Genomic DNA, 16,286 nt, shown 5'->3' on the forward strand with positions numbered 1-16,286 from the left:
CCAAGCTGGCGTGCGATATTGCCACCGTAGCGGACAGCCCAACTTACTTGTTGGACTTTAGCTTGTCGAGGGGTGTCGTGCTAATCGGTGCACCGTTTCCAGAACCCAAACAGAACCAGATTGGCCTCCAGCAAGAGCGTATGGCTCTCTAGGCAAATTAGAAGTGTCTGAATACAATATGGAGGGCCCCCGAGCAACCTGGTGTGCCCGAGTGATTAACAGATGGGGCCCCTGGCACAAGCGTAGAGGAATCCAAGCAGATGGGAAGTGCCGAAGACCGAATGTGGAGGACACCCGAACGATCGAGTGTGTCGAAGGTTGGTTATTCAGTTGCGATCGAATATTCTCTGCGAACGAACACATAGAGAATCCGGCAACAGTGTAGGACCTCTGGACGACGTAAATGAGCCTTACCATTCCGTCAGTCACCACTCTTAACGTACGAAGAATAATTTTCGTTTGCTCATGGGCCCCTGTCTTTGGCTTGCAACGGTTCGTGGTCGCCTGGATGCTCAAAGACGTCCAATTTTGTTGCGTTTTGTGTCGGAAAACCGCGTCTGTTCGGTCGGTTATGGGCCTCTACCGTGCCCATCATGGGCCTCTTCGGGCCGAAGGGGAGGCCCGGCCTCGTGCCCTATCTTTTCCTCGGCCTCCTCCTTTCCGCGTGCTCCCCTCCTTCCGCCCCCACTTTCTCTTCTTTTCCTCACCCCCCCCTCATTCTCCTCTTTTTATGCTCTTCTCCGCTTCCTCCTCTTCCTCCTTCTGCAACAGCCAAGTGCCAGCCTGTCTAAGCATTGATGATACATAGCTTATGAAAATGTGACTTTTGTATTCCGGGTGCAATGTAATGTCAATAAAAAAAAAATCAGCTGTGTTTAATTAGGTATCTCGTTTTAAGCAGCACATTTGCAACGAAGAACACAACGGCACTTCCCAAAGCGCTTGCAATTAGATATTCACCAGTATCTGGTCGCATGTAAAAACTGGCTGTTCTTAACATAAGGACTCATAGTGTGTGACAGTCAGGATCTGCAGGTCATTCCCGAGTCATGTTAGAAAACAAAAGTGCTCGCAGATTTAGGCATTGCTTATATTCCATAACAAAGTGTGAACAAGACATGGCATAATACGACTCACGAGCGTGGTTGCAATCAACATATCTCCAAATATGCACTTGCAACTTCACGAAAACAGGGAAAAGAGAACATGACATGCATATATACTGCTGCAAGCACTGCATTGACTAGTTGTACACTGGCCGGTAAGCATAGATGGGAACCAGCTCCTCCTCCTCTTCCTCCTCTTCTTCTTCTTCTTCTTCTTCTTCCTCCTCCTCCTCCTCCTCCTCCTCCTCCTCCTCCTCCTCGCGTTCCTCGGCCTGGTACGACTGGTCCTCAGGGTACTGGGCCTCGCCCTCATAGCTGACCTCGGCCGTGTAGCCGTCGTCGTTGTCGCCGAAGTACCTGACTGTCTGGACGCGGCCGTCGGGCAGGTTGACAGAGTACTCTCCGGTGACGTCTCCCTCGTCGTCGCCCTCCTCACTCTGGGAGAACACGGTGTCTTCGTCGTCGACAGAGTAGCTGAACTGATAGGGGGTGTGGTCGCTGTCCTCCTCCTCCTCCTGCTCTCCTCCGTAGCGACGGAGATCACTGGCGGTGGCCAGGGCCAGCACCACGGCAAACACAAACAAGACCTGAAAAAGCAAACTCATTACCATGTTTTTAGACAAAACACTTTTTCAGTTGGTAATGGGTAACAATTTAGCATGCATAAGACTTATCAAGATGGCGGCTTGAAACCTATTTCTCGTGACGATGTCAAACAGCCTGTGCAGGCATTATACCTTCATGTTGGTGGTCTGGTTTGATAGGTGTGAATGCTGACTGTTCGTCTGGAAAACTGATGCCTGTTAGCCGCCACTTGGCGAGTTATATAGTTCGGCGATACCATCCCGGACAAGGCCACTCAGATGGCGCAACGGGCCTTAAGCGCCGACTCCCAAGCGGTGAATCGGGCGCGGGCGTGTCCCCTCCACCTCCACCACCTGCTGGGCAATGCTTGACCCCTGCCTGTGACTGGTTGTTTTTTACAACTTAGATTTAAGCGAGAGCGTGCGCAATGAGAAATAGGCATTAGGCAATGATCGGCAGTGATATTAGAATTATATTTATTATATATTAGGAATATAATTAAGCAGGCAATGATAAATAGGCATAAACCCGTCTTTGGGCAGGGCGATCGGGTGTCTGGTCTTTCGATACCGTCACTCAAGCCTTTTTTTCAAATTAGAGCGTTCCACATTTATTCCTCGCTAGCACAACTAACGCTGCACTCGAGGAAGTGCTTTCTCTACCTCATCGTCATTTACATCGCGCCCGCTTCTCCATCGTAACTGTGAAGATCTGCCGGCGCTGCGCAGTTCACTATGGATAGCTCGTTGCGATCACCAGTCTATTCTCCGCAAGTCTGAGAAGCTGGTTTGTTTCGTATCGTAGTGTTGGCCCGAAGACAAGATATTCAACCTGCAGCGCCGTCAGGGGTACACAGGCGTCCATGTGACCATGTGGCGGACTGTGCGTTCTTACGGTAGTACTTACGGCCGATCGCAAGCACCTCATGGAAACATCAAGATCTTCACCTAGCTTTCGGGCGCCAAGCCCGTTCTGCGAAACGCTGAAAGCGATATCGCTAAGCGTAGTATCTCATTGTGAGGAATGATCTGGCTAAGACAAAAATCCTTCTCGATCCGGAACAGGAGTGGAAAATACCACAGCGTTATTCCAGTGGAAACCCGTGGAACCATCCCTTTTGAGGAAACTAAGTATCGTGCATGTTGCGGAAGCGCAAAGGCGACCATGGCGCCAAATGGAGCAAAGTGTGTAACGCCCATTTCTTCTAGAATAGTTTAAACCTGTCTCAATCTCCCATCATCATCCCCGTAATCTAATCGGTGTTTTCAACTTATTTCCATTTAGCCAGCTCGTCTTCTTGGAATTTTCCCAGCCGTCTGCCCCTGTATGCCTGTGTGTCTTGCCTGACGCAGTACGCTGACGAGGCTTAAATACCGGTTCCCGGCTAAACCGGCTTCTTTCAACTCGTTCATTACTACTCATCCTTACCACCAGCATGGTAATTTATTTTGCGCCAGCCATTAAACCGGGTGGAGAGCAGCAAACGTTCACGTGTCGTTTTAAGTGAAAAGAACCGCTCTAGATAACACAGTTTCTCCAGCTTCTCTGTTTAGTAAATATGCTTCTCAATACATCATTATATGATTATGTCATCGAACCTTGCATAACATTCATTGACAACCAAATCGACGCCCGTTATACCTGGGAATCGTGCTCACGAACGCCGGATATGAACGACCCGACATTTATGTTTTGCTTAGCCTCGATCGTCATATGGCCAGTGGGATGGCAATATTTTAATGACATTATGGCTTCATAGATGCCTGGGTGACCTTGAATAGTCTCCTCGAAGGAGTCAGCACATTTTCGCAGGCGTGTACCTTAAAAACTAGAGGAGCTTTGGTTTTAAGAAGGGTATGGATATGCTTTCTTAGGTAGAACAACAATTAAATGAACAAATTCCAGCCCTCAGGTCAGTTTTTTTATCAGATCAAGGTAAAAAACAATTTGTTTTATTTCTCTATGACTTGCTGCATGGGGTAGTTTCTGGTGCTAATTTCGAATTCATTAGTAACAGGAAACCATTATGCATTTTCCATGAACTTCTGAAAGGTCAGAAAAGGTCACTGACCTAAACTGACCCAGGTCAGCGTTTTGTTTTCAAGAACATGCTGCCCAGAGTTATCTTTCCCGTTTATTCAAATGCAAAGCTCAAAGCAGCCTTGTATGATTTTGGTCACCATGGTCTTTTAGAGATCCAGCAAGGTCACTGACCTGACATGAGCATGTGACCTTTTGCATAGAGTGGGTATCTTGGTTCTAGGGCAATTTAGAGACCAATCCGGAGGTTAACCTTGTTTGACCTAATTTGACCCGAAGGTCTTGACCTGGGAACCTCAAACTTTGACCTAGGTGAGTTCAGGTACAGGCAAATACACCCTGTGAATTAATCGTCTCTACCTCTCTTAGTTCCTGAGATCTCAGGAGGGTCAAATTGCTCTCACCCGAGCGAAGGGTATCCAACCGGCCAACCGGGCGCGTGGTAATGAAGCATGCAGAAAGGAAATATATATATATATATATATATATTCCTCTATTTAAATATAAATATTCGATTTGTGAATATGAATACACACACACAAATATATACACAAACATACACACACACACATATATATATATATATATATATATATATATATATATATATATACACATATCCGTAGATTTATCGCAAGATGCTGCATAAAGTTTGGTAAGTGCCCTTGTATTTTTAACTTTGTTGATGTACGTACCAAGACGGGGTGCTTCTGGAAACACAGCTGGCTCTCGATCCCTTCACATTTTGCACCACAACCGAACGCCCGAACCGTAAAAGCAAAAACTTCATGGGCTATTTTCCATTCAAACCTCAGAAAGACTTGTGCATGGCTGGAGGAGCGGGAAGATGAGGAGAAACAGGAGAACCTCCATCTATGCGTCCTTAAAGTCCAAGTCCAAAAGACAAAAAGTCCAAGGCACAACTAGTCATTGCTGGTGCATTTGTGTGAAGCTCTCTCCATATTTTTCGAATGACAAAGGATGACATTTTAGTCAAATATCAAATTTACAATATTGACGAGCTGAAGTGTTTTTGTTTTTGCCTGGTTTTTCACTTCATATATTTGTGCAATCCTGTGATGATATCCGGGTAATCAGGCGCGCCCATTACTTTACCACAACACGTTCGGTCCGCTTTCTTGTCATGGAACACACACCATGTCATGAAAAATGTCATACAAACTGTCAATGAAACATGTTTCGTGACAGTTTCACAGACAGTTTCATGAAACATGTTTTATAGATAGTTTGTGTGATCTTTTTCATGACATTGCGTGTGTTCCATGACAAGAAAGCGGACCGAACGTGATGTCGTGACGTAATGGGCGCGCCTGATTACCCGGATATCATCACAGGATTGCACAAATATATGAAGTGAAAAATCAGGCAAAAATACACTTAAGCCCGCCAATATCGTAAATTAGAGTTTTGAATAAAGTGTCATCCTTTGACATTCGAAAAATATGGAAAGAGCTTCACACCAATGCACCAGCAATGACTAGTTGTGCCTCAGACTTGAGCATAGATGGAGATTCTGCTCTTCCTCCTCTTCTTCCCTCTCCTCCAGCCATGCACAATTCTCTCTGAGGTTTGAATGGAAAATAGCCCATGAAGTTTTTGCTTGTACGGCTTGGGCGTTCGGTTGTGGTGCAAAATGTGAAGGGATCGAGATCCAGCTGTGTTTCCAGAAGCATCCCGTCTTGGTACGTACATGAATAGATTTAAAAATACAAGGGCACTTCTCAAGCTTTATGCAGCATCTTGAGATACATCTACGAATATGCATACATGCATACATACACACACACACACACACACACACACACACACACACACACACACATCACACACACACACACACACCACACACACACACACACACACACACACACACACACACACACACCACCCACACACACACACACACACACACACACACCACACACAACACACACACACACACACACACACACCACATACAACAACACACACACACACACACACACACACACACACACACACACACACACACACATATATATATATATATATATATATATATATATATATATATATATATATATATATATACATATATATATATATATATATATATACATATACGGATGTGTATACATGTGTGTGTATTCATATTCACATATAAGATATTGATATTGATATAGAGGGGTATATTTTTTTTCCTTTCTATATGCTTGATTACCACGCGCCCGGATGGCCGGTTGGATACCCTTCGCTCGGGTGGGATGAATTTGACCCCCCTGAGATCTCAGGAACTAAGAGAGCTAGAGACAATAAATTCACAGGGTGTATTTGCCTGTACCTGAACTCACTTAGGTCAAAGTTTGAGGTTCCTAGGTCATGACCTTGGGCTCAAATAAGGTCAAATCAAGGTTGATCTCCGGGTTGGTCTCTAAAGTGTCCCCAGAACCTAGATATCCGTTCTAGGCTAAATGTATCATGCTCATTTCAGGTCAGTGACCTTGCTGGATCTTTTAAAGACCATGGTGACTAAAATCATGCAAGACTGCTTTGAGCTTTGCATTTGAATAAACGGCAAAGATAACGCTTGGCAGCATGTTCCTAAAAACAGAACGTTGACCTGGGTCATTTTAGGTCAGTAACCTATTCTGACCTTTCAGAAGTACATGGAAAATGTATAACGGTTTCCTGTTATTAATTAATCTGAAATTGGCACCAGAAACTACCCCATACAGAAGGCCCTTGAGTAATACAATAGATTGCTTTTTACCTTGATCCGATTTTTTAAAAAATGACCTGAGGTCAATTCAGTTTGTTCATTTAATTGTTGTGCTACCTAAGAAAGTATCTCTGAAGTGTGTTACTTCGTCTAACATCCCGCTGTTGCATCAGATTGGGCGATCCCCTAGAAATTGACTTCGCAGAATCCATCGTCTCACATTGACCTGCCGTCAGTCAGCAACCTTACAAGGTGCATCTAAGTTCCTAATACCGAACGATACACTTGTCTACATCTATGGAAAATTTGGTATGGCTACGCCGCAATGTTCGGAAACCTTTCTGGAAAAATCTTTAGGAGGGCGTGTTAATTTTACCCCTCACCCGAGCGCGCGATAAAAACGATCGCCGCGATTCCGCATTGATAAGCGTTTTGATGCATCGTTCGAGGTTTCAGTCCTTTGACTTGGCGATATCGCCACGATGAAGGATTGCTTGTATAAAATCACTTATAATTTCGTCGATGTCTGCACATCCTAACATTTCGAGACATTATCACATCGTTGGGGGATAATAATGGCACGAGTAATAATCTTTGTGTTTATAAGGATGAAAGGTGTGTATGACTATCACTGGAACATCTTTTAGTACAAAGAAGACAAAAATTCCTGACGTTGCTTGAATGAATGTAAAATTCACCCATAATGACAACACCACAAAGACACATTGCCACAATGATATATACAGAGACTACCGCTCACCACCTAATAGCTGGAAAATTTTGCAACACTTTGTCTGCTTAGGCCTGCATAAATTTTGGCAATAATTGGAGGCTACCTATAGACTAAGACACTGTCATAGGTGCATTGGAGCTCGACGGGTTTGTTAGGGCTGTTTCTCAATAGAAAGTTGGAGATCTTGTTGTCATATTGAATGACCCAATATTTAAGGCGTATTCTATCATGGCACATCTGCAGAATGTCAATGATGTCCGTCAGCTGTTGCCGTGTTAATGTCCTTTCACATTCATGTTGCACGTGCTCCAGAGGTGTCCCGTCACGCAAGTGCATTGGCAGGCGTCGTGAGAGGGTCATGGTTACACCAATGTAGTGTGTGGAATGCCGTTTGCAGCTTTACAGGTAAGCTACATATTTCCTTACTGCCATAATCAACAACAACGTCTATTCTGTGGTCGTTCTTGCCTTTTACGTGTGGAAAGATGATTTTCCTTTGAGCATAAAGGGAAAAGGTCCGTCAAGGTATGCCAACATGATAATGTGCGCATGCATGTGCATATATAGCATACATATGCACATTGTGTATATCTAAATGGATGTGTGTCTACTTAGCAGCATCTGCTGACATAATGAGGGCTGAATGCTTACAACATAAAAGCTCATAGTTAGTAGAAAGCGGGATCTGAAGGCCATTCTTACTTACATCATGTATATAAAATGTTCGTACCTTACATATTATTTGTATTTCGTGACAAAGTGCGGAAAAGACACGACAAAATACGACACACAAGCATGGCTGAAATGGACCTATCTACAGTTATGCACTGACAACTGGACAAAAATGGTGTCAATATAACACGAAATAAATACAATCTTACTGACCATAGACTGCTGCAAGCAAATGCACTGACTAGTTGTACACTGGCCGGTAAGCGTAGATGGGAACCAGCTCCTCCTCCTCCTCCTCTTCCTCCTCTTCTTCTTCTTCCTCCTCCTCTTCCTCGCGTTCCTCGGCCTGGTACGACTGGTCCTCAGGGTACTGGGCCTCGCCCTCGTAGCTGACCTCGGCCGTGTAGCCGTCCTCGTTGTCGCCGAAGTACCTGACTGTCTGGACGCGGCCGTCGGGCAGGTTGACGGAGTACCCTCCGGTGACGTCACCCTCGTCGTCGCCCTCCTCACTCTGGGAGAACACGGTGTCTTCGTCGTCGACAGAGTAGCTGAACTGGTAGGGGGTGTGGTCGCTGTCCTCCTCCTCCTCCTGCTCTCCTCCGTAGCGACGGAGATCGCTGGCGGTGGCCAGGGCCAGCACCACGGCAAACACAAACAGGACCTGGAAAACAAACATTCCGATGACATTTTACGCATCAGCTTAGTGCCGTTTGTTTTGCTCTGCAATCCAAAAGGAACAACGAAAAAGACATTCATTAAACTGACAACTTTAATATTTTGCTGTGCCAGCAAGAGCTGAGGATTCCACTTGTCACTACTGCGTATTTTGGGCCTAAGATGTACGTATTTTCGGTTTGCTGTATAATAGCAGTTTAGCATGCATCAAGCTCATCAAGATGGCTGTAGATATCTTTTTGGTTGTGGTGATGTCAAACAGCTTGTGCAAGCATTATACCTTCATGTTGGCGGACTGGTTTGACGAGATGTGACTGCTGACTGTTCCTCTGGAAAACTAATGCCTGTTAGCCACCGCCTGACGTGTTATATAGTCCGGTGAAACAATCTCGGACAAGGCCGCCGACATGGCGCAACGGGTCTGGAGCGCCGACTCCTAACCGGTGAAACACACGCGATCGAGTCACCTCCACCTCTTCCTTCTCCTCTTGCTGGGCACCGTTCAAGCCCTGCCTGTGGCCAGTTATATGTTGCATTTCGGTTTTTGGTGAGAGCATGCGAAATCGGGTGATGAGCATTAACCCTTGCTCTGATTCACCGTTTTTTTATGGCGCGGACTGATACTGATATATATATATATATATATATATATATATATATATATATATATGTATATTTGTATAAGGTGGGTCGATACGCCCCCCTCCAATGCCGTTTTCCAAACTAAGAAAAATCGAGTGTAGCAGAAGCTACGAAACGTAGTCCTAATTACATCCCACAAATGGCGATAGGCTTTAAGTTGCTACGTCAGTAATTGACCACATTATGCCATGTCAGATTGTATGGCATGCCATTTTCCCGATAACGACACTTTTCCTGCTCTATAACCTCGTGCACACGAGGCTACGCATTTTACCAAAACCTGATCAAGCGTGTTTCTTGTTCGATTTTGAGCACACTCGTGTATAGTGCTATGTATCGACCATATATTTTTGATGTAAAGCTTCGTTAAGGTTCCAGTGTTAGCGTGCAGTCCGTGGCAATGTCGGTTGACGCTGGCCGCCCACGCTGGGCTTAGATCGCCATGCGGTGCTCCTCAAAAATTGCCGCTGCTCCAAAATCGGAGAAGCTATCGACACATTGTCGGTGTCAAAACACGTGCAATGAAAACCAGAAACTGAAACTCCACTGAAAGTTTTGGGCGCGATTGCATGACCTCCCGGAGAGATATCGTCAATAAATCGTCGGTGGTCGTATCGACCCCCTATCAGAGCGAGAGTTAACCTGTCTGTGGGCGCGGGGGGGGAGCATCGGATGCCTAGTTTTTTTCTATTACCACCAAACATTTCAAGTGAGAGCTTTTCCAATCAATTCCCCGTGAGCATGGCCTACACTGCACTCGAGAGCATTGTTGGGTGGCTGTGAAGATGATGGTTCTTACCATAATACTTGCGGGCTATCAGAAGCACCTGATGGAAGCTTCAAGATCGTTGCCTCAATCTCGGATTCTAGCCTTCTTGTGCACAGCACGTGAAGCGATATTCACGAAGCAAAGCGTCTGATTGCAAAGGCAGGAAGCCGTCTCGAGATGGCACGACAGTAGAAATACCAGATTGCTATTCCCGTGATAGCCGTGGTAGAAAGTGTTTGGGGGAAACTGAGTGTCGCGCATGCTGCAGAAGCGCAAAGGCGGCTGAGGCGCCATTAAGTTGTTCTGTCCTGTCTCAATTCATCGCTATCATCTTAAACCTAGCGATTACTTCGCTCCTACCGTGTCCAAGAGTTGGTGCCGGCTCTCAGCTTGTGGGTCACCTCCCCGAGCTCTTCCATATCCAATTGGTGTTTTCTGCACATTCTCACTTGAACAGCCCGTCTTCTAGAACGCTTCCAACGTTTTGTCACTGTACGCCTTTGTGTCGTGCGTGGTGCAGTATGGCGTAGACGTTTAGATTTAAGCAGAAGAAACTGGCAAAACCAGCTTCTTCCCCTAGCTTATAAATTGTGTCGCACCCTTACACTCTAACCGCTAACATCGACATTTCATTAAGCGTTAGTGATCAACCAATGCAAACCATAACGAGCGTCGAGCCGGTTTTGCGTTAAAGAGTGAACTAGCTACGCTATCCTTTCCGCCCCCGCCCCCTCCCCCCCCCCCGATTTATTTGGGCAATAGCAATATTGTTATTCAGCCAGAAAAGCGTTGTCTGGTTTGGAAATGGTACATGAAAGCTACGCGAACGTTCGTTGCATTTTTACCGGTATGATACTATACGTTTGAAACAATTTCAAGTTTGCATGAAAGAGCGTGTTGGTCTTTTTTCATTTGTGCCTGCGATTCGCTACTCGGCCAAATATCTTACACCTTACACAATTTGATGGTTTTTTTTTTCTCGAACAGGATATTGATTGGTCTAGTCGGTTATTTTGGAGGGTTATTGACGCTATTCATTTTTAACGGGTTGAAAGGCTTATGGCATGGACAGCTAATTCTTTTCATGCGTGGTTACTTAAGGGAATGCTCCCCCATGTAAACATATCCCAAACAAGCGTCAGGTACGAAGAAATACGCTCTAATGACTGTTGGTATATTTTCAGGTGGAAAAGACCTGCTCTAGACAACACAATTTCTCTGTTTAATAGATATGCTCCTCAATACGTCATTGATTATGTTATTGTACCTTGCACAGCATTCACTTGGGAGCCAATTGGTGGCAGTTGTATCTGGAAATCTTGCTCACAAACACCAGATATGAGCGATTTGAAAATTATATTTTATTGGCCCTGATCGCCGCATGGCTGATGGAATAGCATGATTTAAACGGCATTATCATGACGTCATGGATGCCTGGGTGACCTTGCAAAAGTTTCCCCGAAACAGTGCGACATCTTCACGGGCGTATACCTCGAAAGCTAGACGAGTTTTAGGTCTAAAGAAGGACAGGGCAGTGAGTTGCAGCGAATGATCTTCAATATGTCTATTTCAGTTCAAAACTCCAAACAAATGTGGAACACTCTCTTTGATAATGAAATTTCAGGGTGCCACGCAACAGAACCATTTATTTTTGTTAAAACAGCTTGCTTCCAACTGCATGGCAATCTCTAAATATTAGGTTATGATGCTTTAAGAGTGACTCATTTGACATTCGTCTGATATCACAGGAATGCATCTTGGAATGCGTCATGCTCTTGGCAAGTGTTCTATTTTTACGCTGCTATTCTGGTTTATTTCAATGGATGGCTATAAAAATTAATTTGAGGCCGTCAGGTAGAAGTGTTTCTGAATCATATCGGGGTAAGCATGATCATTGTTAATCGCACCAGCATACTAGGGATCCAAGTCCTCATAAAGCAGGCTCGTTGCGAGCAGCTCGTCTAAAGCTCGTCCAAAGTGACCGATATCCATAGATTTACAGAAAGAACGGGAGGCATGTGATTACCGCAAGTTCACGCAGAGTTTCAGCCCCAGCAGCGAGTGGCATCCCAGAGCCTGCGGCTATGGGTGCGCCCGGGACGCTTGCCTAAATTGCCATTGATCCCATTATAAAATCACTTGAACGTCATTCCATCGACAGGGAATATTAGCCCCCGCATCTGCCCTCTCGGCCCAGGTGTGGTGGGTTCCAGGCCAGCCTGGACGCAGAGCGGGTGGGCGCACAGTGGGTTCTACTTGAGTTCAGTTTGCGTGGCTCTGTGTTAATTTCCGGCATTGAATGGCTAACAGGCCGGGGACCAGCCATCTCATTATTCGTAGCACTTGTATGGCGTGTGAACACAGTAACCCGGCTTGTCGAGGACTTGTATCTTAGCGTCATCCGAGCGAATTGTGCGCATGTTGGCATATTGGTGTATTGGTACAACACCAATGATCTAGCTTCACGAATATGATTCAGAAACGCTTAGCTAATGGACCAATAGCATGGTTTAATTTCCATGATCGCACGTTAAAAACATGAGCGGACGTTAACGGGCTCATCTCCACGCCAGTCTGCGGAAAGCCACTGTTAATGGGCATGGTCTCCGTGTACTGCTCCCTTTACTGGTCGAAACTGGTCTCTGACACACACTTTTTAGATGCTGTTACTGCGTGAAAATGAAAGGTGGAAGGCAACAAACGCATACGTATTAATGGTTCATGGTGCAAAATACGTAAGTTAAGTGCATTTGCGAGGAACATTATACACATAAGTAAGACAATGGTAACAACCTTATTCCGCGTAGACAAACCAGAAAAATTGAAATATAGATGCGTTCATATCTCGGCAACATGCCTTCATCGAAGCAAATAGCAGTCTTCTTGTATTCATTTCGATAAAGACATGTTGCTGAAATATCAACGCATCTATATCTTCATTTTCCCGGTTTTTCTACGAGGAAGAAGGCTAGTACTGCCTTCTTATTTATGGGTTCATAATCCAGCTGAAATTAATCCCGTTGTCTATCCTTCCTCGAGGTGTCTCTGCGCAAAATGCTACATCTCCATTCCTGCATTCCTTCATTTCACGTATTCATATAGAGTTTGCTACATGCTCAGTTCACAGCACCATAGTGCTCGCATGGGTTTGAAGATAAACTCGGCTGTGTCCCTTCGCAAAACCTGCACACCCCTCTCCTTTTTAAGCAGCTTTCACAAAGGAGCATTACAGGCGGGTCGCCGCCACCAGCGGTGGACCATCAGCTGACGGCCGCAGCAATGAGCTCCGCTCAAGTGAAGTGTCCCAACTCACCCTCATTCAGATCGCTGCACACGGCTGTTGCTCATGCCCACGCTTTGTGAGCACCGTACTTCATTTGCAACGCGCAGCAGCGTTGGGGTCGCCAAGAATATTTGTATAATTGCATGGCCTCCCCTTTTTATCAGCCCAGTCGTCAAGCTAGTTCCGCCTCTGCTGAATGTTTGGCTGAAGCCTGCTTTTTGATAACAGGGTAGAGCACCATCGCATTTGTTCCGCATGCATTCAATAAAAATACGCGGTTTAAGGACGATTGTTGTCTCCCTATTTTGCATTCCTGGACACACACAGTATTTTTAACTTAAAACTGTCGTTAGAGCAATTCAATCGCAAAATATGATCTGGCCCATTATTCTAAAATCTTAGCATTGGAAAAATACCACATGGTGAGAAATTAGCCACCGTTTGGTCTTCATGATCGATCAAATAGTTTCCGAGATTACAGGTGGGGCAGGTTCTAACCCCTTCCTCCCTCCTCCCCGCTGTCTGGAATAGGAATGATTGGGAAGTGATCTGCCTACAACAGGGTTATGCACCTTCGTTTTGGTGTGACGGAATGTTTTGCCTCGGTCCTCTGGCGTATGAAACTCAAAAGATTTGTTTGCCTCCCTGGTGGCGCCGCTTTCTCGATCTCATGTTTTGCAAGTGGTCATACGTGCAATACCGCAACAGAGCGGCTTCTCCATCTCATCCTAATTCTCACGCCATAGGCCCTGGTTGCACTGTATGCTTCGTTTCCACTAAAAATAAATACACATAGACGCCCGGAACACCCAGCACGCCAACGAAGACCCACCCATTTGTTTCATCCAAACCCAAACAAACAAAACATAACAACCTAACTAAAAAAGCAAAACTCGCTCGAGCGCCCCGATGCGTCATGCAGCTCCTGAATTTATCTCCCCGCGTCACATACGCAACGTATCTGAGAATGCTTCGTCACAGGCCATGACGGCAATCGACTCTGATCGAAAAACAACGTCGCTACGGAAGGGTCGATGCTGAGACAGAGATCTGATCTGAGAGACGTAGCGCTGAGATGTCGATCTGATCATTTGACATAGCGGGAAGCTCGTTTTAAAAATAGGAAAAATAAGAGGGCGCCTGGAGGAGTGTGAATTATTATTTTAGCACGTTTTATTGCACAAATGCCATATTTTGCATGTTAAGCGCCTGAAAAGATTTTGATTGGCGTAGCACCTCATCGAAGGGCTGTATTTTCTGTTTACGATCACCTGTCAAGTTTAGCGCACACAGTTTCAAGTTATGTTCACATGTTTTGAAGATAACAATATATTCTTGAGTTATCTTCCACATCGTGCACATTTTCCACCTCATGATATCAGGTTGAAAGCCGCAAGCGAAATAAGTAAGACACTGATTCTCTGTCAACTGATTTATTGGATGTCATCCTGGTTCGTCACGTGCCTAACGTTGTCATGTATATGCTATCACTCATCAGGCCGCTGTCATACGAGCTCGACTAGCAACTCAACATTACTTTAAACAAAATGCCCCATGCTAAAACAACACACGGACATCACCGCATACGGAGCACAATGTGAGTGCAGCACAAACAACAACCGAGACGAAAACGCCGTTTCCTTTGTCATTTCATGACGATAATAATAATAATCTGAAGTGACTAGATCTTCCTCTCAGCTCTTCGCTGCATCCGAGTCTGGCGGCGATCCAGCATAGCTTTCCAGCCGCCAGGCCCACAAGCTACTGCACAGCAGGTTCCTGACCCGCCTGGCCGGCTAGCTGCTGTACAACAGGTACCTGACCCGCCTGGCCGGCTAGCTGCTGTACAAGTACCTGACCCGCCTGGCGGGCTAGCTGCTGTACAGCAGGTTCCTGGCCCGCCTCACCGGCTAGCTGCTATACAGCAGGTACCTGACCGGCCTGGCCGGCTAGCTGCTGTACAGCAGGTACCTGAGCCGGGCCGTCTCGTTCTTGAGCCAGGCCATTTCGAGGCGCAGCTGGACGTGTTCCGCCTCGAGCAGGGCGCACTTGACGGCCACGCTGTCTTCCTTGGCGCGTCGCGCGTCGCGTGACTTCTTGGCCGCCTCGTTGTTCTTCTGGCGGCGGTTCTCGCTCAGAGGCGCCTTCTCACCATCAGTTCCGTGACTGTTGAGCCCCTGGTGCCCGCTCGCGGCGGCCGCCTGTGTTGACGCGGTCGTCTTCGGCTTCTCGTTATCAACAGCCGCTTCAGACTTGCCACGCGAGTCTGATGCTTCTCGCTTTTTGTTTGAAACATCGTGCTGTACTTTGCTTGAAGAAATTGCCTCGTGCGCTTGAACTGAAGCGGACGCTTTGCTACTCTCCTTTTCATATAACAGTATTGCTGGTGGTCCTCGAGGAGCTTTTCTTAATTCCGTGGCAGCAGAAGTCGCTGGAGGTGGCCGGGCAAGTGCTGTGGGACTGTCGATCAGACCTGGGGACAATGACCGCATTTTCAACCCGGCTTGAACGCATGGAGACGCGCAGTTGGCTTGCGTTGTTGTTCTTTGTGACAAAGTAAGGTCCTTCTCCCACGCAAATTGGAAGTCCCCGTCATGTGGGTTGAACCATCGAGAGCTTACCGTCTCCTCTGCTTTCAAAGGCAACGCACCGCTGGGAGGCGATTGGTCCTCATCTTCGTCGGTATTCTCTCTCTTAATCGGTTGAATACCCGCAGGTAATGGCGTCTTGAACGCATTGGGATCCACATCGGTGGCTGGCGTTGCCACCTCCTTCACAGCTGTTGTACTGTTACTTAACTTCCCATGTGTTGACATGGAAGAGTAGCACTGGCTAGAGAACGAGACGCGATTTTGAACAGCTGCGTCTATCTGAACACGCTTAGAGACTGGCGCTCCACCGCTCGTTCCATCCCCGCTTCTCTTTGCAGCCACTTTATTGGCCGCGCGTCTCTGGTCGCCGGCTGCGAGGCGCACTGGCGACAGCTGGCTGGTCCGCCTCTCAGCTGCCGACGCTGGCGCTGGCGGCAGCGGTGACGGCAGCCAGCAGCCGCCGACGCTCCA

The 16,286-nt window shown here is 46.4% G+C and overlaps 2 protein-coding genes across 2 annotated transcripts; both read right to left on the reverse strand.

The window, feature by feature from the left end:
- Positions 1 to 714: 714 nt before the first annotated feature.
- LOC119099359 (adult-specific cuticular protein ACP-20-like) lies at positions 715 to 1,717 on the reverse strand. The gene is made up of 2 exons (XM_037222492.1): positions 1,379 to 1,717; positions 715 to 762 (listed from the first exon to the last, which is right to left on the reverse strand). Exons 1-2 carry the CDS (start codon positions 1,715 to 1,717, stop codon positions 715 to 717), a joined length of 387 nt encoding a protein of 128 aa, XP_037078387.1.
- Positions 1,718 to 15,112: 13,395 nt separating this feature from the next.
- LOC119112170 (protein giant) lies at positions 15,113 to 15,946 on the reverse strand. Its single transcript, XM_037236241.1, has one exon. It carries the CDS (start codon positions 15,714 to 15,716, stop codon positions 15,174 to 15,176), a length of 543 nt encoding a protein of 180 aa, XP_037092136.1. The 5' UTR covers positions 15,717 to 15,946; the 3' UTR covers positions 15,113 to 15,173.
- Between the last annotated feature and the right edge of the window lie 340 nt (positions 15,947 to 16,286).

This window comes from Pollicipes pollicipes, unplaced genomic scaffold (assembly GCF_011947565.3).
Source record: "Pollicipes pollicipes isolate AB1234 unplaced genomic scaffold, Ppol_2.1 Scaffold_2555;HRSCAF=2994_pilon_pilon_pilon, whole genome shotgun sequence".
Taxonomy (NCBI): Eukaryota; Metazoa; Arthropoda; class Thecostraca; order Pollicipedomorpha; family Pollicipedidae; genus Pollicipes; species Pollicipes pollicipes.

What these genes read in the sequence shown, in the direction of transcription:
- LOC119112170 (XM_037236241.1), bottom strand. Translation starts at nt 15,716, where the DNA reads ATGCGGTCATTGTCCCCAGGTCTGATCGACAGTCCCACAGCACTTGCC.
- LOC119099359 (XM_037222492.1), bottom strand. Translation starts at nt 1,717, where the DNA reads ATGGTAATGAGTTTGCTTTTTCAGGTCTTGTTTGTGTTTGCCGTGGTG. An exon ending in CTGAGGACCAGTCGTACCAG is followed by an intron (nt 763 to 1,378) that starts GCCGAGGAACGC and finishes TGGCTGTTGCAG; the next exon opens with AAGGAGGAAGAGGAGGAAGC.